Below are 23,869 nucleotides of genomic sequence, written 5' to 3' on the forward strand. Positions count from 1 at the left end.
GGGATGGGCGGGGTCTGATTAACGTAGTCTCTGCTCCTGGCCTCCCTCCCCGCGCAGCACTCACTGAGTAGGTGGTGCAGACGAGGCTGTCTTCGTTCTCGTGGAAGTAGGCGCTGGTGATGGGGCAGTTGCCCAGGGCAAAGAGCTTCCCACAAAAGGACTGAAGGCATATGTAGTCTTGCATGTCCCACACGCGGATATTCTGGGGGGTGGGAAGCAGGCAGAGGCCGAGAGTGGGCCCTGGGGGACACGGCCGGCCCCTGAGGCCTGGGATGTGAGCAGGGCCAGCCGCGCGCAGTGTAAGCACTTCCCATACGCGCCCGCTGCACGGATCCCGACCGCGTAACAGAGTTGCCATTCTTACGCTCAGATGAGAAAGTTGGGGCAACCGCCCCCCGCCCCGAGGCCTCTTCCCCCCATGGCCTCCCCTCAATGGCTGAGGATGAAGACCAAGCAAGACGGCACACGCCCCTGCAGACCCTCACAGGCTCCACTCCAGCCGACCTCGGCTAACGCCAGGCAGGACACACAGTGGCTACCAACGTAGTTGCCGAAAAAGCCCACCTGTCTCCAGGGCAGCCCGTCGAGTTCATCGCAAGTGGAGGAGCCATCCCTAGAGAGGCCCCACGAAGTCCCTCCGGGACACACGTTGCTTGGAGACACCAGCAGTAAGTAGGGAAGGGCAGGGACTGGGACCGACCGGATTCCAGTCCATATCCTGGCTCTGCCCATCACTACTGTGAGGACTGGGGCCCGCCTGCCCCTGCCGCCTGCCCCTCCAGCCTCAGATAGGCCATGACGCCCGGTTCTGGGGGCTGCTGGGAAGATGCCAGACAACAGCCAGTGTGGGCCGTGTTAGGGAGGGTGGCCTGGCTGACCCAAGGGTCCCGCCAATTCTCAGTCTCCTGAGTCCCAGAAGACACAAACTTGTGCCCGGATGGAGGGCACCTGGAGCCGTTGGCCTTCATCCCCACACTGACCAGAACACCCGGCAGCCCAGCAGATGGGGGGTACTCTGAACCAATCGATGCGGGGCAGCAAAGGGACAGGCCCTGAGCGAGGGAGCCCCAGGCACCAGAGAAGTTCCAGTCAGGCCCTGAGAGCCAGGGCAGCCGAGAAGGGGTCACTAGGAGAGCTGAGGTGTGAGCCTGGGTCCAGGGGCAGAGGGAGGGCGAGGGAATGGCTCCCACGTATCACACACCTACTATGCGCCAGACATGACACCGCGGCTTTACCACCAGCTCTTCTCCTCTAACTCCCAACAACCCATCCTGTGGATGAGGGGACGGAGGCTCAGGAAAGGGAAGGGCCTGGCCCAGGACCACAGAGTAAGAAGCCAGGCTGGGCCACACGGGAACCCAGCTCTGGTGGACCGCTCAGAGCGGGCGCAGGCCTCTGGCGGGGGCTCTCAGAGACCCATGGCCCCTTCTTGGTGATTCCACCTGGGGCCTCTCCCTCTCCGCCCTAGCCTAGGTGTGCAGCCACAGGCAGGGAGGTCACACCACTCCCCTGGGCCCCAGCTGACCGAGCTAGATCAGCATCCCTGGGCCAGCGTCCTTGCCGGGGAACAGGGACCAGCGGGTGTAAGAGCCATGCTCCACGAGGACAGCACCTTGTCCTTGGAGATGCTGAAGAGGATGCTGCTGTTCTTGCTGTTCATGAGGATGTGCGTCACGGAGGTCTGATGCCCCTTCATCAGCCACATGGGCCTTTTTGAGAAGAAGGGGTTCCACAGGCGGATGAGGGGGTCATAGCCGCCAGTCACTGGGGTCAAGAAATGGGTGTTAACCACTGGGGTCCTACGCTGAGAACTTCTCCTGGGACCATGCCTTGGACCCCAGGCAGGTGCAGCAGATGGGGGGGGGAGGGGGTGGTCGTGACAGTCCGCCCCCCTGCTGCCCCATCATGCCAAGCAGAGACTGAGTCACCACCCCACCCCAGGTGCCCACAGGTGGGGACCAGAGCAGCAGGAGAGGAACCCGGGCCCTGCAAGCCCTCCTCCTCAGCTCTGATAGTCCCCACGCCCCCAGCAGCCTCACTCCAGTTCCACCAGGCCAGCGGCTTCGTGCGCCGTGAAGATTACTTACCCACCAAGTTCTTGTCTGGGCAATAATCAAAGCAAAGAATCCCTTTTCTTAAGTTCAGCACTGAAAACCTACAACAGCAAAGGGGGAAGGCTGCAGGCTGGGAGCCAGGGCCCCGGGAGTCTCTGAGGCTGGGGTGGAGGGGAGCTGGAGGCAGGGCCGCAGGGAGGCCAGGGAGAGTCATCACCTCTCCCACGAAGGGGAGGAGCAGCCTCAGAGACCCTGTCCAGGGCTCACCCTGCAGCCAAGTCGGGGCTGAGCACTGTAGCCAGAGCGGCTGCCGCGGGTCTCATGGAGGAGGCGCCCACCCCTCACCTGTAGGGGAAGCAACCCCGGGGCACGAGCAACAACTCAGTGCTGGGACACATCTGCCTCGTTCCAAGGGCAAACCTAACGTGATCCTCGCTCCAACCATACTGAGACGGGTGTTCCCCCAACCCATGATAAAATTTTTTAAAAAGAAGGGGACTCCATGGGGCACCTGGGGAGGGCTCAGTTGGTTAAGCATCCGACTTTTGATTTCGGCTCAGGTCATGATCTCATGGTTCACGAGTTTGAGCCCCGCGTCGGGCTCTGTGCTGACAGTGTGGAGCCTGGAGCCTGGAGCCTGCTTCGGATTCTGTGTCTCATTCTCTCTCTGCCCCTCACCCACCCATAGTCTCTCTCTCTCTCTCTCTCTCTAAAATAAATAAACACTAAAAATAAATAAATAAATAAATAAATAAATAAATAAATAAATAAATAAGAAAAGAAAAGAAAAGAAAAGAAAAGAAAAGAAAAGAAAAGAAAAAGAAGGAGGAGGAGGAGGAGGATATTCCAAGGGCCGAGGGAAGGGAAGAAAGCTACTGAGAGCTGTGCCCCTACCTGCTCTGTGCTGGTTCCTGTTTCGTGTATCACCCGCACCCCTCACATAATCCTAGAAAGCGTCGTCAGCCCTGTACCGTGTCATGAGGACACAGAAAGCAGAAAGTAAGGAGTCTGCCTAAGGCCACAAGGCTGGCAAGGTGGGGGCATCAGGATTCAGACCCAGGGTGAGTGTGGCAGGAAAGGAAGAGGGCAGCAGGGCTGGATGGGGCTCAGGAGGGCCAGGGTGAGGCAGGCAAGAGTTTCAGGAAGACCAGGCCCCAAAGTACTTTGCATCTGCTATTCCCTCCTACCCATCCATCCCACTCTGCCAGCTCCTTCTACTCAAACTCTCCCTTCTAATGAACTCAACTCAGAGGCCCCCATCGAACGGTACACCAGCTCCGTAACACAGCACGCCCTCCTTGAACCTGCCCTTCAACTGGTTCCTTTGACACTCCCCAGGGCTCTAACCCGGTTGCCTGGGGGTCATCCTGCAGGCTCTCTCTCCAGCATTCCCATCATCCAGCTGGGCCCTAAACCCTCATGGCCCACAACCCACCATCGCCCCAGCCTTTGCTTAGTTCAGGCCTCCTCCATTTCTGTGCAGCCTCCCAGCGCGTCTCTTGACCTCTAGTCCTGCTCCCCCTCCAAACCTGCTCTCCTTTCTACTGCCAGAAGGATTCCTCGAAAAATTGAAACTTCAAGAGGAACATAACAAATAAACATATTTCATTTGTTGTCAAACCAGATACATCTCCCTGTGTGCATATACACACAGAGAAACCTTCTGGAAGAACGGCCACTAGAAATTATTTCAGGCTGACTCACTCACTGGTGCAACAAAGATTTGCTGGCTCCTGTGCCCTTCCAGGATTACCGGGGACATAGATGTGATGCCCCTGCCTTCGTGGAGCTTTCCTTCCAGAGAGAAACAGCAGGAGCAAATAAATGAACAGAGACAGGGAGATGGACATTCACAAATCATGGTAAGTCCTGCAGGGAAATAAACAGGTGGCTTTGATAGGTGAGCCGAGGGAGACCAGTCTGCAGATGGCTGCTGGGCAGAGAAGGGACTGGAAGCTCAGAGGGGATGCAGGGAAGAAGGCCATGGCAAGCAGCTCAGGTGGCTTCAATTAGGTGGCGGTGCAGAAGTGAAAGAAGAAGGAGGGGAAGCAGGGGAGACGCTGTGGGCCGGTCCACACGCTCAGCTACACGCTCCTTCGGGCTCCACCAGGGCTCCTCCACTCAGATTCACTGCTGGCTGCAAGCACCTCAAGAACTCAGCTCAGGCTGGCTGCCAGGGAGCCAACCTCTCAGGCCCACACTGCCTCGGAAGCTGAGGCTTTTTCGGTTTTTTTCAGGGAATTAGAAAACAGTTAATTTTTTTTTAATATGAAATTTACTGTCAAATTGGTTTCCATACAACACCCAGTGCTCATCGCAACAGGTGCCCTCCTCAATGCCCACCCCCCACCCTCCCCTCCCTCCCACCCCCCTATCAACCCTCAGTTTATTCTCAGTTTTTAACAGTCTCTTATGGTTTGCCTCCCTCCCTCTCTTTTTTTTTCCTTCCCCTCCCCCATGGCCTTCTGTTAAGTTTCTCAGGATCCACATGAGAGTGAACACATATGGTACCTGTCTTTCTCTGTGTGACTTATTTCACTTAGCATAACCCTCTCCAGTTCCATCCACATTGCTACAAAAGGCCATATTTCATTCTTTCTCATTGCCACGTAGTATTCCATTGTGTATATAAACCACAATTTCTTTATCCATTCATCAGTTGATGGGCATTTAGGCTCTTTCCGTAATTTGGCTATTGTGGAGAGTGCTGCTATAAACATTGAGGTGCAAGTGCCCCTATGCATCAGTACTCCTGTATCCCTTGGGTAAATTCCCAGCAGTGCTATTGCTGGGTCATAGGGTAGGTCTATTTTTAATTTTTTGAGGAACCTCCACACTGTTTTCCAGAGTGGCTGCACCAGTTTGCATTCTCACCAACAGTGCAAGAGGGTTCCCGTTTCTCCACATCCTCTCCAGCATCTATAGTCTCCTGATTTGTTCATTTTGGCCACTCTGACTGGCGTGAGGTGATATCTGAGTGTGGTTTTGATTTGTATTTCCCTGATGAGGAGTGACGTTGAGCATCTTTTCATGTGCCTGTTGGCCATCTGGATGTCTTCTTTAGAGAAGTATCTATTCATGTCTTCTGCCCATTTCTTCACCAGATTATTTGTTTTTTGGGTGTGGAGTTTGGTGACTTCTTTATAGATTTTGGATACTAGCCCTTTGTCTGATATGTCATTTGCAAATATCTTTTCCCAGTCCATCGGTTGCCTTTTAGTTTTGTTGATTGTTTCCTTTGCAGTGCAGAAGCTTTTTATTTCCATGAGGTCCCAATAGTTCATTTTAGCTTTTAATTTCCTTGCCTTTGGGGATGCATCAAGTAAGAAATTGCTGCAGCTGAGGTCAGAGAGATTTTTTTCCTGCTTTCTCCTCTAGGGTTTTGATGGTTTCCTGTCTCACATTCAGGTCCTTTATCCATTTTGAGTTTATTTTTGTGAATGGTATAAGAAAGTGGTCTAGTTTCATTCTTCTGCATGTTGCTGTCCAGTTCTCCCAGCACCATTTGTTAAAGAGACTGGTTTTTTTTCCATTGGACATTCTTTCCTGCTTTGTCAAAGATTAGTTGGTCATATGTTTGTGGGTCCAATTCTGGAGTCTCTATTCTATTCCATTGGTCTGTGTGTCTGTTTTTGTGCCAGTACCATGCTGTCTTGATGATTACAGATTTGTAGTAGAAGCTCAAGTCTGGGATTGTGATCCTCCCGCTTTGGTCTTCTTCAATATTACTTTGGCTATTTGGGGTCTTTTGTGGTTCCATACAAATTTTAGGATTGCTTGTTCTAGCTTCAAGAAGAAAGCTGGTGCAATTTTGGTTGGGATTGCATTGGATGTGTATATTGCTTTGGGTAGTATTGACTTAGAGGCAGAGTTTGGGGTGACAGTGCCAGACCCCACCTGCAGAGGCCACGCCCCAAGAGGTCCTCGCCTGGAACTCAAGACCAGCAAGCAGTCAATGGTGCCACCTGCTGGCTGACATGTGTACTGCATGCAGACAACCAGAAGCACAGGGGCAGGTTTGTGTATAAATACATTCTCCAACCTGCCCCCAAAATACATCTCAGATCTCTCTGTCTCCTCTCCATCGCCCGATTCCAGGCCATCACCATGTAGCTGAATTATTAAAATGGCGTCGCCAATGGAGTCCCCATCTCCACGCCTGCTCACTTCACTTGCAAAGGACGCCGGTATGCATCAGACCTCACCGTTCCTGTGCTCAAGATCTAGAAACTTGTTTATATCTCTTTCCAAATAATTGTAAAAAGACACGTTTGAGATAAATGGGAGAAGATTAACTTGGACTAGGTACTAGTGATATTAAAGCATTATACTATTTTCTCTACTTTGGTGTGTGTTTGGAATTTTTAGTAATGAAATGTTTAAAAAAACAACACACAACACACAACAAAAAACAAGGGCGGGGCTCCTGGGTGGCTCAGTCAGTTACGTGTCTGACTCTTGGTTTCGGTTCAGGTCATGATCTCATGGTTGGTGAGTTCCAGCCCCACATCGGGCTCCGTGCTGACAATGTGGAGCCTGCTTGAGATTCTCTCTCTCCCTCTCTTTCTGCCCCTCCCCCATTCACTCTGTCTCTCTCTCAAAAATAAGTAAACTTAAAAACAACAACAACAACAAAAAACAAGGGTATACCGGCAAAGAGAAGCAATTCAAAGGCCCCGGGGGCAGGGAACGGCTGAACCACAAGGGGTCCCCGTGTAGCTGGAGTGGGAAGGTAGAAGGGGTGAGATTAGGGAGGCAGCAGGGACAGACCACAGATGCCTTCATGGCCAGGATGAGGTAATCCTGTGATATCCACCTGCCATTTAGACCCAATAAAATAAGAAGCTGAATGAAACACATATCACAGGCATGAGGTAATACTTCCATCAAAGCAAAGATGAGCACAGCTCCAAGTGGAACCCCACCACACTGCCCCACTCCAAGCACTGAAGCCAAGACCGAAACTTCCCCACCACATCAGCCTTCTCCGAGGCTCCCTCCCCCAAGCAGCAGTTAGCTCCAGGGCTCAGGTGGGGATGTGCACAGAGTACTCTGGTTAACAGGACACTGGACATTCAGTGAGGCCTGGAACACGTCCCCCTCTCAGACGTCAGCTCCAAGACAAATCACTTCCTCCCCCTGAGTCTCAAGTTTCCAATCTATAGAATGAGGAGTTCAGATTAAATTAGCCTTACCATCCCAGGATTGAATTTCCCTCTGGCAAAGAACGAGGACAGGAAGGGACAGAGATGGGGCCTAAATGGCCCTCCATCTTCCTGCTGTGCCTCACCCAGCTGCTCCCCCCAACACAGGCCTTGAATCTCCTGCTACTCCCCCCAGGGAGACGGGGCTGCCCTTCATGGTTCCACCTGCCCAGGAGCAAAATGTCACAGACCTGAAGGGTCCAAGGAGTAAAGACGTGCAGCAGGAAGTAAACAGCAGAGGCAAGAGGGGGAAAAAAAACCCTCAGGGGAAAAAAAAACCTACTGCGAAATGCACAGTGAGAGGTACACACGAAAATGATAGAGGTGAGACATTTGAGAGCAGAGTGAGACAGTGGGGACTGAGCAAGGATAGGATTGCAGCTTTATTTATAATGTTTTTACTTTTTTACAGGGACACATAGGTACATAGACTTGTGTGACTAATCACTATTGTGAAAGAAGGAAGGAAGGAAGGAAGGAAGGAAGGAAGGAAGGAAGGAAGGAGAAAGAAAGAAAGAAAGAAAGAAAGAAAGAAAGAAAGAAAGAAAGAAAGAGAAAGAAAGAGAAAAAGAAAGAAAGAAAGAAAGAAAGAAAAAGAAAGAAAGAAAGAAAGAAAGAAAGAAAGAAAGAAAAGGAAGGGAGGGAATAGAGGAGGGAGGGAGGGAGAAAAGGAAGGGAGGAAGGAAGGAAGGAAGGAAGGAAGGAAAGAAAGAAAGAGAAAGAAAGAAAATGAAGGGAGGGAATAGAGGAGGGAAGGAATAGAGGGAGGGAGGGAGAAGAGAAAAGGAAGGAAGGAAGGAAGGAAGGAAGGAAGGAAGGAAGGAAGGAAGGAAAGAGAAAGAAAGAAAGAAAGAAAGAAAGAAAGAAAGAAAGAAAGAAAGAAAAGGGAGGGAATAGAGGAGGGAAGGAATAGAGGGAGGGAGGGAGAAGAGAAAAGGAAGGGAGGGAGGGAGGGAGGGAGGAAGGAAGGAAGGAAAGAAAGAAAGAAAGAAAGAAAGAAAGGGAAGGGAGGGAATAGAGGAGGGAAGGAATAGAGGGAGGGAGAAGAGAAAAGGAAGGAAGGGAGGAAAGAAGGAAGAAGTAAAGAAAGAAAGAAAGAAAGAGAAGGGAGGGAATAGAGGAGAGAAGGAATGAGGAAGGCAGGGAGAAGAGAAAAGAAGGAAGGGAGGGGCAGAGGAAAGGAAAAGGAAAAGGAAAAAAAAAAGAAAAGAAAGAAAAGAAAAAAGAAAAGAAAAGAATTGACTCTGGGGTAGAGGAACTTAGAACAAAGGAACTAGATTAGAACCATCTCCAAAGGGTGAGTGCTGCCAATCAATGACCATATACCACCAACAGCAGTCATTCCACTAAGCCTCGAGACTTAGACTAAGACTAAGGGAAAGAAGTGGGGCCATCACCGCCTTCTACGGATGGGGGCACCGAGTGAGGAGCACGAGGTAAAGCAACTCACAGTCACTCCTTCATTGAGAAAATATTTTCCTGCCACCTGCTCACACTATGTGCCAGCTTCTGCGCTGAGTGTTGTGTATAAACTGGTGGATAAAAGAAACCTATTACGTTTTTGCTGCTGACAGTGAAACCAGACTCCATAAAAGTTCTTGTAGCGGGAAAAACAATTGTAACTGTGTGCTAATTGTGGTGATCGTTTCCCGATATATACAAATACCAAATCATTCTGTGGTACACCCGAAACTAACATAATGTCATATGTCAGTTACATCTTAATTTAAAAAATAATACACGGTAGAGCCCAACTGCTAACCGCCATACCCCACTGTTGGCCCACAGGACACGCGCTGCTTCCTCAGACCCAGCAAGATCCGCGGGATGCCACCATCCTAGGGGCGGGCCCACTCTCAGCAGGGATGGCCACATGTGGCTGAGGCGAAGCTAGACCCTCGAGGCACCATCACACCACCCCCTCCCAGCCCCACCGCCCCAGCCTGGAGAGAGATGCTCCTTACTTGGGGCTCTCTAGACCTTTGGACGGCAATAAGGTCAGCACCAGAGAGGACTTCTCAATGGCTGAGCAGGAGGCCACCATGTTCAGCTGGGGGATGAACTTGACCTGCTGGCACCAGTTGGGATGAAGAGCCTAGAAAGAGAGTGGCAGTGGTAGGGGCTGGAAGGGCCAGGAAGTCACCACGTCTAATACCCTCTAGTGATCACAGCTCTGACACAGCAACATGGCCCCAGGATCCCAGCCTAGTCCTGTGGCATCACTTGGTCAGTGAGACAGGTGAAAAGCGCCCAAATTTATAAGTTAGAGGACAGGCAAGGTCAGGCCCATGTGACATCACTGTCACCGCATCCCACGCAGGAGAGAGAACGGATTGGAGTCAGCCAAGCCCTCAGTCCCTCTTATCCACAGGGAGCCTTGGATGCTTCCCCGTGGGAATGTTATCTGGTGCAAGTTAGGCAACGAAAGGCTGAGACCCACAATCCAGGGGGCAGCCTTGATGGCACAGGCTCAGAATTCTCTAGCTTTGGCTCTGCCTTGTGCTTGGCCTCCACATTGGGGACCTCCCTCTTCAGGACAACATGGAGGGGGCTGCGGGCACTGGGCTAGGTTTTGCACATGCTGCCTCACTGAGCATCTATCATGGCGAAGGTGCCAAATCCAGGGCACCAGACAGAATGTGGGACACTCAGCAACTGGGACAGAAAACCAAGCCCAAGATGAGACTCCCACAGAAGACAGAAAAGACAGTATTTGTGGGTGACTCTCCCTGATAGGGTCCCAGGGCCTGAGGGATCCAACCTGCCAGAAAAGAAGCATTTAGGAGCCTGGGACCACACAACTCAGTCTGCCCCTAGTGTCAGATTCATTCATTCATTCGTTTGTTTATCTGTTCAACAAATGTACTGGGAGCCCACTAAGGCCCAGCCCTTTTAGGCACTGGAGACAGGACAACAGGCCAAGTGCCTGTCCTTAGGAGCTATCAATCCCGAGAGGGTTAACAGGATGAGAAACGAATGGGTGGACAATACAAAGTTGGAAGGTGGTAAGCTGTGATACCGTGATTTGTAATAAATATGTATTTGGGGGCGCCTGGGTGGCTCAGTCGGTTAAGCATCCGACTACAGTCATGATCTCACTGTTCGTGAGTTTGAGCCCCGCATTGGGTGAGCTCAAGCCCTGCTCCGGCTCCGCACTCTCTCTCCCTCTCCCTCTGCACCTCATGGGATTTTCTCTCTCTCTCTCTCTCTCTCCCTCTCCCTCTCCCTCTCCCTCTCCCTCTGCACCTCATGGGATTCTTTCTCCCTCTCTCTGCCCCTCAATTGCACGCTCTCTCTCAAAAATAAATAAATTTAAAAAAAAAATTTTTTTAACGTTTATTTATTTTTGAGACAGAGAGAGACAGAGCATGAACGGGGGAGGGCCAGATAGAGGGAGACACAGAATCTGAAACAGGCTCCAGGCTCTGAGCTGTTAGCACAGAGCCTGACGCGGGGCTCGAACTCACGGACCGCGAGATCATGACCTGAGCTGAAGTCGGCCGCTCAACCGACTGAGCCACCCAGGCGCCCCTACATTTTTAAAAAAAGAAGTATATATTTGGTCTTCATGCCCACTTCTGGCACAGAACTCCTAAATCCCTCGGAACTTCCTAAGAGGTAAGAAAGTGTTCCTACTCATAACAAACCCGTGTCAACCACACTTGAGTTTACATTAATGAGATGACTTTTGGAAAGCCCTTGAGGATGGGGACTGGTTGCCAGGGAAGCCGAGCAGGAGATGGGAGGGTTGGAACTTTCAGCCCCACCCCCCTGGCCCCTGGGGAGAGGAGAGGAGCTGGAGGATGAATTGGTCGTCAGTGGCAATGATGTGATCAATCATACCTATGTGATTAAACTCCAAAAAAACCCCAAAAGGACAGGGCTCAGAGAGCTTCTGGGCTGGTGAACATGTGGAGGTGTGGGGTGAGGCTTGTGCCCAGAGATGGCAGAGAAGCCCCAGGCCCCCGTTCCCCACACCTTGCCCTCCGCATCTCTTCAATCTCGCTATTCCTAAGTTGTATCCTTTTCTAATAAAGCGGTGCTCTAGTAAGTAAAATGTCTCTCCAAGTCCCGTGAGCCACTCTAGCCATTTAATCAAACCCAAAGAGTGAAGGGAAGCTCTGATTTATAACCAGCGGGTCAGAAACACAGGTGACAACCTGAGCTTGTAAGTGGTCTCTGAAGTGGAGGGCGGTCTCGTGGGACTGACCCTTAACCTGTAGGGTCTGACGCTCTCTCCAGGTAGAGAATTGTAGGCCACCCAGCTGATGTCTGAGAATTGCATGGTGGTTTGGGAAAAACACATTGCAGTTGGTGTCAGAATCGTATCAATGCTGCAGCAGGAAGGGCCAAGGGCAGAGGCAGGCAGCAGGGCTGTTCCGGGCTGGCTGGTTAGGGCCCTGAAGGGAGAAGAGAAAGGAGCAAACAGGGACCTAAGGGAGAACCCAGCAGTCTGAGGGATAGAGCGTGGCAAGGCCCTGAGGCGGGAAAAGGCTTGGCGTGTTCAGAGAACAGCAGGATTGCCTGTGTCTCTGTGGCTGAGTAAATGGGAAAAAGAAAGGTAGAAAGCAAGATGGGGGGCAGGCAGGGGCCAGGTCACCTTGTGTCCTGATGGTCATGGTAAGCACTTGAGATTCTGTTTGAACGTGATGAGAAGTGATGGGGGATTATTTTTTAATGTTTTTTTTTTTAACTTTTTAAATGTTTTCTTATTTATTTTTGAGAGAGAGAGAGAGAGAAAGGGACAGAGCGCGAGCAGGGGAGGGGGCAGAGAGAGAGGGAGACACAGAATCTGAAGCAGGCTCCAGGCTCTGAGCTGTCAGCACAGAGCCTGACACGGGGCTTGAACTCAGGAACGGTGAGATCATGACCTGAGCTGAAGTCGGACGCTTAACCTAGGCGCCTACTGGGGGATTTTGAGCAAAGGAGTGACATGGCTGGTTCTAGCTCATAATTCCTCTGGCTGCTGAATGGAGTAAAGCACTGCATGGAGAAAGGAAGGTGGAAACAGCTAGAAGCCACTGCAGCCATCCAGGAGAGAGGCGGTATCTGCCAGGACCAGGCTTGAGCACTGGAGGTGGCGAAAGAGACAAGCCACACTGGGGACACCTACGTTCTCTGCACAGAGAGCTGCAGGACCCGACAGCTGCCTTCGTCCTCCCAGTGACCAAGCCTCAAGGCTTAAGACTGAACCCAGCGGGCGAATCCATTTTTGAGTGGCACATGGGTACAGATAATCACCATGGTAACAGGCCAAGGAAAGCGACGACTTACTTTCAGCCAGTAACTTCTGTACAAAGGGGACTTTTCATTTAGGAGCTTCCGTGCGGAAACGTTGGTCCAGTGATCTGGTAGGAGAGAAAACCGAGGTCCACATCACCAGCTCCCCACCTTGCCAGACCAGCAAAAACCCCAGAGGACACCTCGAGTTGGTTTGCCACTCCTGTATGTCTCAAAACTTTTCCATCCAAATGCTCATTCCAGCCTTACCGTGTCCTGGTGAGTTCAGTGGGATGAACTCGACACAGAACACAGACACAGGCAGGTAGACACTGTTGCCCAGAGCCCTATGCCAGGGCTCACAGAGCTGGCCCCACATCTCGGGCCTTCTCCCTCTCCCCACATGCTGCAATCTAAATGAGGTGATTCTCTCTCTCTTTTTTTTTTTTAGTTTTTACATATTCATTTATGTTTTAAAGTTTATTTATTTTGAGAGAGAGAGAGAATGCGCAAGTGAGGGAGGGGCAGAGAGAGAGGGAAGGGGAGAATCCCAAGCAGGCTCCATGCTACCTGATGCGGGCCCAATCTCACGAACTGAACTGTGAGATCATGACCTGAGCCGAAATCAAGAGTCGGACGTTCAACCGACTGAGCCGCAGCAGGCGGCCCCCAAGGTGATTCTCATTTAGGGAGCTCCAAGTCTGCTGGAGTGGAGAACAAATTGAGACCCCAGGCTCTATTCATTCTGAAAAGGATCATTTGGAAGTCTACCATCATGCTTCAAACGACATGCCCCGCCTTGTCTTGCAAACACAAGTTCCAAGGGGGGCACCCAGCAAGTGTGCCTGGAGCGATCACACTGAGCACAGCCTGGCCCTCATGGCAGCGTTCAGGGTCTCCTGGCCCCCCCGCAACCTCCCACAGCCAGCCGGCGGCCTGGGAGCCTCCAAGGAAAGGCCCCGGGTGCAGGCAGATGGGGCTAGCAGTGATGGGACAAGCACGGGTCTCCCTGTAGAGCAGGCTTTAAGGAGGTGGGTCCCAAAGACTGGGACAATCTGGGCTCAAGTCTGAGAGAAACTCCCAGGTTTCTGGGAGAGAAGGGGACCTGGCAGCTTATGCCAAGCATTTTATGCTGCAGAGTCACCAGCCCCATCTTGCAAGGGCAGGAGGAAGCTTGAAAAGGAAGTCCCAAGGGGTGGAGTGTTGCAGAAGCGGGGCAGGCACGGGAAGGCGGAAGCTTAGCCAGGGGCCTCACTTCCAGTGTCTGCCTCGACCACGAGGCTGGGAGAGCCCCGGGAGGTCAGGGGAGGGAGTCCCCCTGTCCTTACTGTGCACCTCACCCCATATGCCCTCCTCCCACCTTATAGGAAAGCCATGAATTGAGTATGCTCATCCCTGTTTTAAAGGGAACTGAGGTACAGAGAGGTCAAGCTACTGGTTTCAGCTCACACAGAGCTGGTCTGTCCAACTCCTCCCAAGTCAACACACGGGTGAGCCCACCTTCATGTTCCTCCCCAGCCTTCAGGCAGCGTGTGGCATGGAAGGACTCCTATCCTACACTCCGGCTTCATCCGTACCCGCTCCGATCTCCCATCTAGCACAGCTCCACGACTACCACAACTTCCCACGCCATTTCCCAGGGTGCCACAGCGTGACCACGGCCGGGCAGGGCAGGCACCAGGAGCAGAGGCTGATGAGGCAAGGATATAGGAGGGTGCCAGCCCACTGCTGTATCCAGGGCGGGATCTATCTTCCATCCGGCCAGTGGGGGGAGTGGGTCACCAAGGCCGGGGAGCCCTTGCAGGGCGTCCGGCTCAGAAACTCTGACTGGAAGCCCTAGGGACTGCTCTGGTGTCCTGGATGGAAGGGGAGTCAGTGTCCCCATGGGCTGGGGCCCCTGGTGGCCCGGGGCCTCCTCTAGATGGATATGAAGCAGCCTGGAGGCCTGACACCACGCACCGAGCGAGGGCTTGATCCTGGACAGGGTCCAGTTCAGGCGCGTCCCTGATAGTCCCAGGCCCCAGAGCCTTGGGCCCTAGTGCCCCTGGCAGAACAGCCCTGAACAGCGTCCTTCAGTGTTTAGTGAGTTTAGGGTATAGCCCAGCAAGGGGTTAAGGTGCAGACTCGGGCAGACTGCCTGCTTCGGGACACTTACCCTATGGGGCCTACACAAGTCCTTCACCCCCTGAACCTCCATTCCTCCTCTCTTCATGGGCTGTAACAGCAGCAGCTCCCTGCTGGCCATGGGCAGGGGGAGGGCCGTAGGAGGCGATGTGCCCAAACCACTCGGCACCCAAATGCACAGTAAGTGTCACTGTGCTTATTCAGGTTCATGGCCATGCTGAGCAAGGCTTTCCCCCAGGCCCCACTGAGCCCACCTCCAGGGCAGCCCTCCTGCCCCACCCCACCCCCCCACCAAAGGCGGCTCCCAGCTGAGAGCAGAACCCTCCTCACGACCTTGGAGAAAGTTAGTGCTGGCATCCCAAGACCCGGGAGGGGTGAGTGACTTCCGCAGGGTCACACAGCTGGCACAGGTTGGTCCTTGCTGGGATGAGGCGGGTCCAGAAGCCCCTCCCCTCCACCTTCACCTGTGCAACCTCCCACCTTCAGAGAGATTGCCCCGCTTCTCAGCCCCCTCTGGCTCTTGCGGTCACGTCCCACGGGCCACTCTGAGCTGAGCCTACGGGTGTACTCCTCAGCTGAGCTGAAGTAGCCAGAGGCTCCTGAGCTGGGAGGAAGGGCCATCTCCCCACCCGCACATTCCCCAGCATCTTAGCTACCCCATTTGGAGGTCCTGGGGAGGATTCGGGGGTTGAACAGCCCGTGGGTCACATTGCTGGAGGTGAAGACGATGACATTGCCTTTGGTGTCCCCATAGCAGAACACACCTCTGTGACAGTCAGACCTGAGGGAAGGTGGAGACAGAAGAGGCGGGGCTGGGCACAGGGCTGCAAGCCTCCACCTTCCTGGCCCCCATCAGCCTCCCTGCACCTGGGAGCGAGGGGCAGTTCCCACACGACTTGCCAGCTTTGCCCTCAATGGCTGACAAACATGGGCCCGGCCGCCCAGACCCAGATCACCGGTGAACTGGGGCCAAAAGAAATCAGTAATTTTTTTTTGAACGCTAAAACAAACGAATCCCTGGTCCTCCAGCTGCTTGTTACCAGCTCACCATCCTGCGGATGGACCACGGCATTCCCAGAGCCCTCAGTCACGGCAGGACAAGCCCCTGCCGGGGTTCGATGGCTGACTTGGTCGGGCAGTGGGAGGAAGAGGGGCAGACGACTGAGTAACCCCCAAGGCGGGGCAGCTTGGTGAGGAGGACACAGGCACACAGGGTGGGAATCGTTCCGGGGCTGTTTCCAGAGAGGCTTTCTGGGAGTCCCAACCGCACCGAGTGATGCGGCTCCTGCCAAGACTGCACCTGTCTCCCCCCGAGACTCACCAGTAGTCTATGGTCAGGACACAACTGTCCAGATCAGTGAAGGTGAAGGCCCGGGCACAGTTGTGGTTGCTGATATCAAAGAACTCTGGGGGAGAGACGGAGGGGGAGGGCATGCATGGAGCCCAGGCCCACGTCCCAGGCCTCGGGGGCCTCTGGGGACGACGCGCAGCCTCTGCTTACCAGCCACAGCACCCCCAGAGGGCTCTAACCCACGCCCACAGTTGGCCCGGTGACAGGTCCCCAAGCGCAGATGCACGCCTTCCAACGGCTGACGGCAGGCCTGGGGCGCCGTCAGGGACTCACCTATCTTCTGGTCGGTAGATGCAATCGCTATCAGGTTCATGTTGTGGAGACAGACCATGTCGATGACCCACATCTGCTGGTGGTGGGGCTGCTGGATCTGGTTAAGCTGGCCAGGGGAAGAGCAGAGGCGACCGAGCTGGGGAGGCTTGCCTGGCAGAGCGCACCAAGGCGCAGGGTCCCGTGAACCCTCTCCCACCACCCGAGGCCCTGGAGGGGGCAGCAGAGCTGGTTTGGAGCCCAGCACTCCTACCAGCTACTGATAGGGCCTTGGACAAGTTCCCTAGCCCGAGCCTCAGTTTCCACATCTGCGAAATGGGCTTAAAGAACACCCATCCTCACAACCCCTTTCTAGAGCCACTTGACAAGCTTCCTCAGAGTTTTAACTGTGCATGACTCGTGATCCCGGGATCTATTTCCAGGACACATCTGCAGATGTGTTCACACGTACTCACAGAGAAGCGTGTGTGAGGGCAGGCCCCGCCACACCGCTGTGATAGCAACAGGCCACAGACCACTTGGAAAGGAGAGCGGATACAAATCCACACCACAGGACACCACCCAGACATTACAAAGAAGGGGACTGTGCACACGCCATACAGAAGAGTGTCCAGGATCTATTAGCAAATGAAAAGGCAAGGGGGAAAGGAGCACTATCATGTGTTACCATGTGTAAATTTAAAAAGAAAGGGGTGCGGAGGTGCATGTACAGGCTAACCGTGAAGAGTGCCCCAAAACTGGTCACAGCGGTTGCCTCCAGGAGAGAATTCGGGTGTGGGAGAATGACTTTCCACTGACTGCCCCTCTGCAGGTCTGGCTCTGTCCCCCACCCCAGTTTTATTGAGATAAAACGAACATGTGACATTGTATTAGTTGTTGCTTGTTTGTTCTGTCTGCACTTTGTTTACCATCTGCAGATGTCCCCCGGCTCAAGTGGCTTATTGACAAGAAATCACCCAGCCGGGCTGTGAGGTGCCAGCCTCACGTAACACTCAGGCAGACGGAATTCGAGCGGGCCCTCGAGGTACGGGACACCACACACAAAATCATGTCCGCAGAAAGGGGCTTTGGAGTCCAGAGAAAAGAGGAGGCCGGCCTGACAGGCTCAGGGTCAGGGAGGATGAGAGATGACTTAGGGGTGGTCAGCTAAGGCATTTGTAGTTTGATCCCTGTAAGAAGGCCACAAACTCTGGACTGGAGAAAGCAGACAGCAGTACAGACTGAAACAGAAGGGAGGGCGGAGAATTAAGGCAGCTCCTCTAGGTGGCTGTGCAGAAGGGATGGCGAAGGCAGGGGGAAGAAGTGGACTGTTCCATCACAACTCAGAGACACCAAGAGCAGAGAGGTCCCTGCTGGCGGCTGGGCAGTGAGGACAGGGGGCCAGGCCCCTGGGGCCTCTAACCCACACGCAACAGATGGAATGCCCATCACCTCCACGTTCCTTCGAGAAACCCCGAGCCCTAGGGAGTTCCAGTGACTTGCCCAAAGTCGAACAGCTGGGAAGTAAAGCCCAGCCCCCCCTCCCACCCCAAACTCCAGGGCTTTCCATCTACATGACCATGGATGGCATGCAGTGGGTTTCACAGATGGTGCTTAGTGGATCAGTCTTGCCAACATCTACTTTCCCGAGCAGCCCCTCAAAGAGGAATGCTGGGCCTTCCGGGGAGCCTCCCTCTGCCCTCCTCATCCCTCCCAGACTTGGCCTCTGAAGGATGCTGAGGTGACCAAGTAGCAGCCACAACCAGGAGCTCAGGCTATAATGTGCCCTCTCACACACAACAAAATAAACACACAGAGAAAAAGGGTGGAAGGTGCCAGAAACCCCAGCCTCAGGAACTCGGGTGTGAGTCACCCCTGGTCCTGAGCTACCCAGTACTCAAGAGTCACTTGACCTCCACAGACCTCAGCTGTCTCCGGAACCCTCCAGCCCCAAGGGATGACCCCTGAGGCACCTGTGAAACACTCTGCTCTTTCACGGGCTTAGGAAAGCCTTCATGCTGCCGGCAACGTTCTCAGTAAGCCTTTCTTCTCGGGAGAGCTGCGCCTTCCTCATTTGCTGGAGGATTCTGGACTGGCCTGGCAACACTAAGTACACAACCAGCTTTCCTGAGTGTTTTCTCACTCGCTGCCCTCGGCCAGGAGCTGACAGCACAGACAATGACGAGGTCAGCTTGTATTTGTCGGCACTTGCTGTGTGCCTTGCCCTGCTGTGAGGACCGTATGTGTATTAAGTCATTAAATCCTCCCAGCAGCCTGAGGGGGTAACTGTGACCCCACTTGGCAGATGAGGAAACTGAGGCACAGGGAGCTATCTACGAAGTGTCCACGGTCACAGAGCTGGAAGGTGGTACAGTCAGGTTCTAAGTTGGACTCCAGAGCCCACACAACCACTGCGATTTCCTGCCTGGTCCAGGTAAAGGATTTGAGTCAGTAACACTTGGTGACAGAGGGGACATGACAGGGAAAGGAAAGGTAGCTGACTGCTAACACGGGAACCTTGGTAGATAGCAACACCATTCACTGAGATGAAGCACAGGAGAAGTAAGCCTGGTGGCCAGGGAGAGCTACAGTGACATTCTATTTGGACAGACTGGGTGTGAGGTGTCTGTCTGTTGGACATCCAAGTCAAATGGACATCCAGATGCAGTCCTGCTTACAGAAGAGAAATGTGAGGGTCGCAGTCCCACGTGAAGCAGAGCCTGGCCCCAGGAGCAGTGACTCCACATGCAGGCTGCTTAGACTGTGAACCCCCAAACTCTGGGCCCAGGTCACCTTCATTATTGGGGTACAAAGGCAAAGGCTCTCCGACCACCCTGTGTGTGCTCCACGTGTGGGTCCCCCTCACCCTAAAGGAGTTAATCAGCGAGAAGGTCTCAGACCAGATCTGCAAGATCCCGTCCTTGGTGACAGTCAGGAGATGCCCAATCTTCTTGAACTGCTGGATTAAAATCTGCACCTTCACAATCTCACATCCATGGTTCCTGTGGAAGGTGACAGGACAGAGAAGGACCCAAACAAAAACAGAATGAAAAGCACAGAGGGGGAAGGGCAAAGCAAGACACACACACACACACACACACACACACACATACCACCACCACGAAACTCAAGCTGGCTCCTCCAGAGGTGGGGCTCTGCTGGGCGGGCTTCTACCATTATCAGCCATGGCCGAAAGAAAATGACCCAGGTAGGCCGCTGGTATGAGATAGGACTCCACAAGCAGTGGGCTCTCCTTTCAAACAACCATTTGGCTTCCTCATGATGGGATGGGGTCAGAGAAGGCAGAGAACAGAGGTCTTTTGCAAACCTTCCTTTATAAGAAAAAGAGTCTACGGGTGGTGAGTGGAGGGGGGATTGTGACTGAAACCTTCAAAATAACAGTTTTCGGCATCTCAGGGTAGAGAAGGGAATATAAGCCAAGCATGAGATAGAAGTGGATGAGGGGACAACATATCCAATAGAGCCCCCACATACCCAACTCCTCATCTCCAAGGCCATGTGCTGAGCACAGCAAACAGCTCCTGCGGCAGGCTGGGATTCAGGTAGCCACCATGAAGCCTTCCCAGCAAGCTACAGTCATGCCTTCCAATGCCTTCTGTCCTGCCCCAAGTTGGCTAAGCTGGCTGTCTGGCTACTAAAGGGCACCGCCATTTTGACTTCTGGACATGGCTCAGCACACACTCCTGGTGCTCCCATGCCTCCAGGCCCCAGCAGGGCAGGAAATGTCACCTCACCTCACAGGGACCCAGGGATAAGCATTTTCCTGGAGTTATGTCCTGGCTATGGGCAGAGCTTCAACTAGAACGTAGGCACCTCGATCCCTACTCCGGCCAGAGTCTTTCCAAAAAGGTTGCTGTGGACACCGTGTGACCTGTGGCTGAAGGCGAACCCACACTGAAATTCTACCTCAAAACATTCTCAGCAGAAGAGAGGGCAATGGTGCGTCTGGACATGGCTCTTTTCTCTCCCACCCGCAGCCCCCAGCTCTGCCCAGTCTGCCCTCCATCACTCCCAGTGCCACCTCTGGCATCAGGCCCACGAGACTCTGAGGGGTAGATGCAACAGGTGAGAGCCATGAGAAGGGAGGGGGAGCCCTCGGGAGGCGTTATCCCACGAGGCCAGCACCCAGGAGACGGGCGTTTGGTAAGCTTGGTCCAGGCTGAGGAAAGGGGAGCCAACTTTTAAGGTGACTTTTTCATGAAAATAACTAAATGTGATTTGGCTGTTTTCTCTGTCAAGCTGGAAATACTCTCTGGGAACAAATAAATAGGGGAAAATAGGGACAGACTTCTTGACGTTTTTGGTTCTGGCCCTTTAAGCACCTTGGGAATCTAAATGCCCCAAGGAAACAAAGATCCTTGAAGGTTTGGCTGTCTCTAGCAAAGTTTTAGGTCAAAACATATGGTTATAAAATCCTTCATTATTCATATTTGCTGACTATTCCTCAATTACATTTCGACCAAAATTTTTTTAGTTGCCCGTTCGTGGTTTTCTTAAAATTTTTTTTTTCAACGTTTGTTATTTTTATTTTTGGGACAGAGAGAGACAGAGCATGAACGGGGGAGGGGCAGAGAGAGAGGGAGACACAGAATCGGAAACAGGCTCCAGGCTCCGAGCCATCAGCCCAGAGCCTGACGCGGGGCTCGAACTCACAGACCGCGAGATCGTGACCTGGCTGAAGTCGGACGCTCAACCGACTGCGCCACCCAGGCGCCCCTGCCCGTTCGTGGTTTTCATTACCATCCTTCTGAATCTCCAGGTGCTCCAGGGCAGAGACTGCCTCTGGTTCATGGTCTTCCCCACGGCCTGCTCCGGGGGCAGTCCCCTGAGGACCACAGCCCCTCCTAAGCAGGCCACAAATGCATATCACCAAGCGTTGGACCACAGGACCCAGATCCCTGGCCCTGGCCACCGACACGAGGCAGGAGGTGTGCAAACCCAAGGTGGGTTACGGGAAGAGGCCTGGGCCATTGGCCAGAGCCACTGGAGGGCTCCTCGTTCTTGGGGAGTTCAGAGGGGAGGGGGCAGACAGGGCCATGGCACAGAAAGATGAGGTGAAGGTCCAGAGGGCACAGTGTACAGGAGCCAGAAGGAGCAAGCAGGCAGGGTCGAGGAAGTCAAGGCATGGACAGAGCCACATGCTCCAGGAGTGACCAATGGCCCGTTCTGGAGGCCTGGTGTGGCCTCCAGGAGCAGTCTCCTATGATGGCTTTTACTCCCTGCCCTGTGAGCCATCTGTGCCCTGACCCACTGGGCTGCAGGGTGGGGGGAAGCAGGAGGAGTAGTGTATGCTGCAGGGACAGGGAAGGCCGAACACAGCAACCCCATCACTGTCCTTCGACCTCTCTGAACCTTTGTTACCTTGTCTGTAAAGTGGGGACACATCACCTACCTTCATTCTCAGGCTCGCCTGCAGGGTTGAGGGGCTGAAATGAGCCCAGTGCCAGACCCTTGGTGGCCCCACAGAGAGTGGCTCGGGGATCTAGGGAGGGGCACTCACAGCAGGGCCAGCCCCCACCCTGTTCACACACACCCCTTCGGTCAGGGGAGAGACTCCTTACAGGGGGATGATCCTCATGGGGAGGTGGAAGCGCAGGCGGTACTGGCTTGTCCTCATCATCTCCTTTCTCTGGAACTCACGCATCACGTAATCCACGTACTTCTGCTGCCTCGGGAAGAAACGAAGGCAGGACAGCGCTGGCCAAATGCTCGGTGCACTGGGCTTCGGGAACCCACACCCGGCTTCTGGTTCCTCCCCCATCTTTACCAGCCCCTTCCAAGGGGCTCTGGTTGATGCTTCCCGAGGGTGGCCAAGGAGAGTAGCCAAGCCAACTGAGCTGTTCTGGAATCTGGGACGTGTGAAGGGCCTATTAGTAGGTACATAGCCGCACCTCCCTCCTTAATGAGATCCTGTAATGCTAAATGTATCTCCGCATCACCCCCACGTTCAGCATCCTGTTTGAATCTCTTTATTCATCCCCACTTTATGGATAATAAGACTGAGGCTCCTAACAGTAGAGATGAATTGTCTCAGCTCATATAAGAAGTTAACAGCGACGGAAGACCCCGAAGCCAGGTCACTAGGGCAATTCTAGAATCTATTAACCAGCCTCATGAAGGCCAAAGGAGGCCACCATACACCATAAACTATACAAGAAAGAGGGAGTTATTAAGAAAGATAATTGTGTAGATGGTGGAGAATTCTGGAAACACATTTATTGTAGGATATTAAGAGAAATGAAAAAACAAACACAAAAATCAAAAATTTTGATCAAAAAACCAGAATGTACACATAAGCCAAGGGGGAGGGATGACAGAGCAGTTAAGCCACGACTCCTGAAACAGGGGCCCCTTCCTCACCCAGGTGATGGAGCCATTACAGTTTGTGTCCACCTTCAAAAACAGAGCCTCCAGCATCTCATCCGACACATTGCTCAGAATCTTCTTCGTGGCCTTAATGAAAGCCTTCATGCCCAGGGCTTCAAAAGAGAAGAAAGAACATCATCCACTGCACAGCTAGTCACTAGCCCCATCAGCAGCCGCGGCGGTGTCCTGGGTGTCTGGGCGCTGAGGGAGGGCACACGGAGAATCCTGTTTGCGGGCTTGTCTTCTGCATCCCACGTGTTCAGCATTCAGCCAGCCCACAGTGGCCACACACCTTCCACGCCAGAGCACTGTGATGGCCCCACAGCACCACTCGGTGAGAAAAGATCAGATCCCAGTTCTGAACAAGTAAGACGGGCCAGGCACTGAGACAAAGGAAACAGATGAAAACTCAAAAAAAAAAAGAAAAGAAAAGAAAAGAAAAAAACTCATAATGGCAACAAAGAAACAGAAGTTAATTCAAATACACAGAGGGAGAGGTGAAGTCTTTTAAAGGCAGTTAAAACGCAAACTTTGGCTGGAGGGCAAGATGGGGAGAGGAGGGGAGCAGACGGGAGGGATAAAATGTTCTCCCTCTGCTGGATTTTGTGACTATAAGGGAATCTGGCTGCCTATGGGCCAATATCACTGCCTAGATTTTCTTTCTTTTTTTTTTATAGTCACAGTCTATAAAAAGTGCTTCTAAAGTCCCCAACAAGTATCTGGAATCCTCGCCAGAGCATGAAGGCTGTGCATTTTCTGGCTCCTCTCAGACCTCACCTCCCACTGCTGTCTCCTTCATTCTCGTCTCCAACCGTAATGTCCCCAGGCCATTTCTCACACCACCTAGTGTACTCCCACCTCAAGGCCTTTATACCATCTGGTCCCCTCCACAGGGAAGCCTTCCTGGGTACCATCTAGGGAGGCCCCCCACCCCCATCACCCAACTTCGCTGTCCCTCCCCTGCCATGACCTTCCTTGTTACCACCCTAGGCCATGGGCTCTGTGAGGGCAGGGGGAGCCTGTGCCCTCTGTGACTGCTTGGCCAACAGCAGATGCTTGTTCCCCAGGTGTTGCTGTTGACCCTGGGATGTGCACGCGATGATACTGGGTGCTTCTCTGTGTTTATTCACACTGACCATTTAATGAGAGGGGCTCGTGAGGAAACTGTGGCACGTAGTGGTGAGCTCATGTGCCCAAGGTCACGGGGTGGTGCCCAAGGTCACGGGGTGGTGCCCAAGGCTGACCCCAGCAATCTGGTCCTTCTGTGTGCGGATTGGGCA

The 23,869-nt window shown here is 53.3% G+C and overlaps 1 protein-coding gene across 7 annotated transcripts in view; it reads right to left on the reverse strand.

Annotated features, from left to right (window-relative positions):
• EFCAB8 (EF-hand calcium binding domain 8) overlaps nucleotides 1-23,869 on the reverse strand; it is a 68,984-nt gene that overhangs the window by 30,513 nt on the left and 14,602 nt on the right. For 6 of the 7 annotated variants that reach the window (XM_042980626.1, XM_042980625.1, XM_042980628.1 and 3 more), the window contains 11 exons: nucleotides 22,584-22,702; nucleotides 21,785-21,888; nucleotides 19,069-19,204; nucleotides 16,227-16,332; nucleotides 15,924-16,008; nucleotides 15,259-15,383; nucleotides 12,533-12,606; nucleotides 9,223-9,353; nucleotides 2,088-2,155; nucleotides 1,613-1,764; nucleotides 65-202 (listed from right to left, as the gene is read on the reverse strand). In XM_042980626.1, the coding sequence (XP_042836560.1) occupies nucleotides 65-202; nucleotides 1,613-1,764; nucleotides 2,088-2,155; nucleotides 9,223-9,353; nucleotides 12,533-12,606; nucleotides 15,259-15,383; nucleotides 15,924-16,008; nucleotides 16,227-16,332; nucleotides 19,069-19,204; nucleotides 21,785-21,888; nucleotides 22,584-22,702 (1,238 nt within the window). Of the gene's footprint in view, nucleotides 1-64; nucleotides 203-1,612; nucleotides 1,765-2,087; nucleotides 2,156-9,222; nucleotides 9,354-12,532; nucleotides 12,607-15,258; nucleotides 15,384-15,923; nucleotides 16,009-16,226; nucleotides 16,333-19,068; nucleotides 19,205-21,784; nucleotides 21,889-22,583; nucleotides 22,703-22,881; nucleotides 22,973-23,869 lie in introns of all 7 variants that reach the window. The other variant, XM_042980629.1, reaches the window with a different exon arrangement.

The sequence above is a fragment of the Panthera tigris genome, chromosome A3, assembly GCF_018350195.1.
Source record: "Panthera tigris isolate Pti1 chromosome A3, P.tigris_Pti1_mat1.1, whole genome shotgun sequence".
NCBI classification, from domain to species: Eukaryota; Metazoa; Chordata; class Mammalia; order Carnivora; family Felidae; genus Panthera; species Panthera tigris.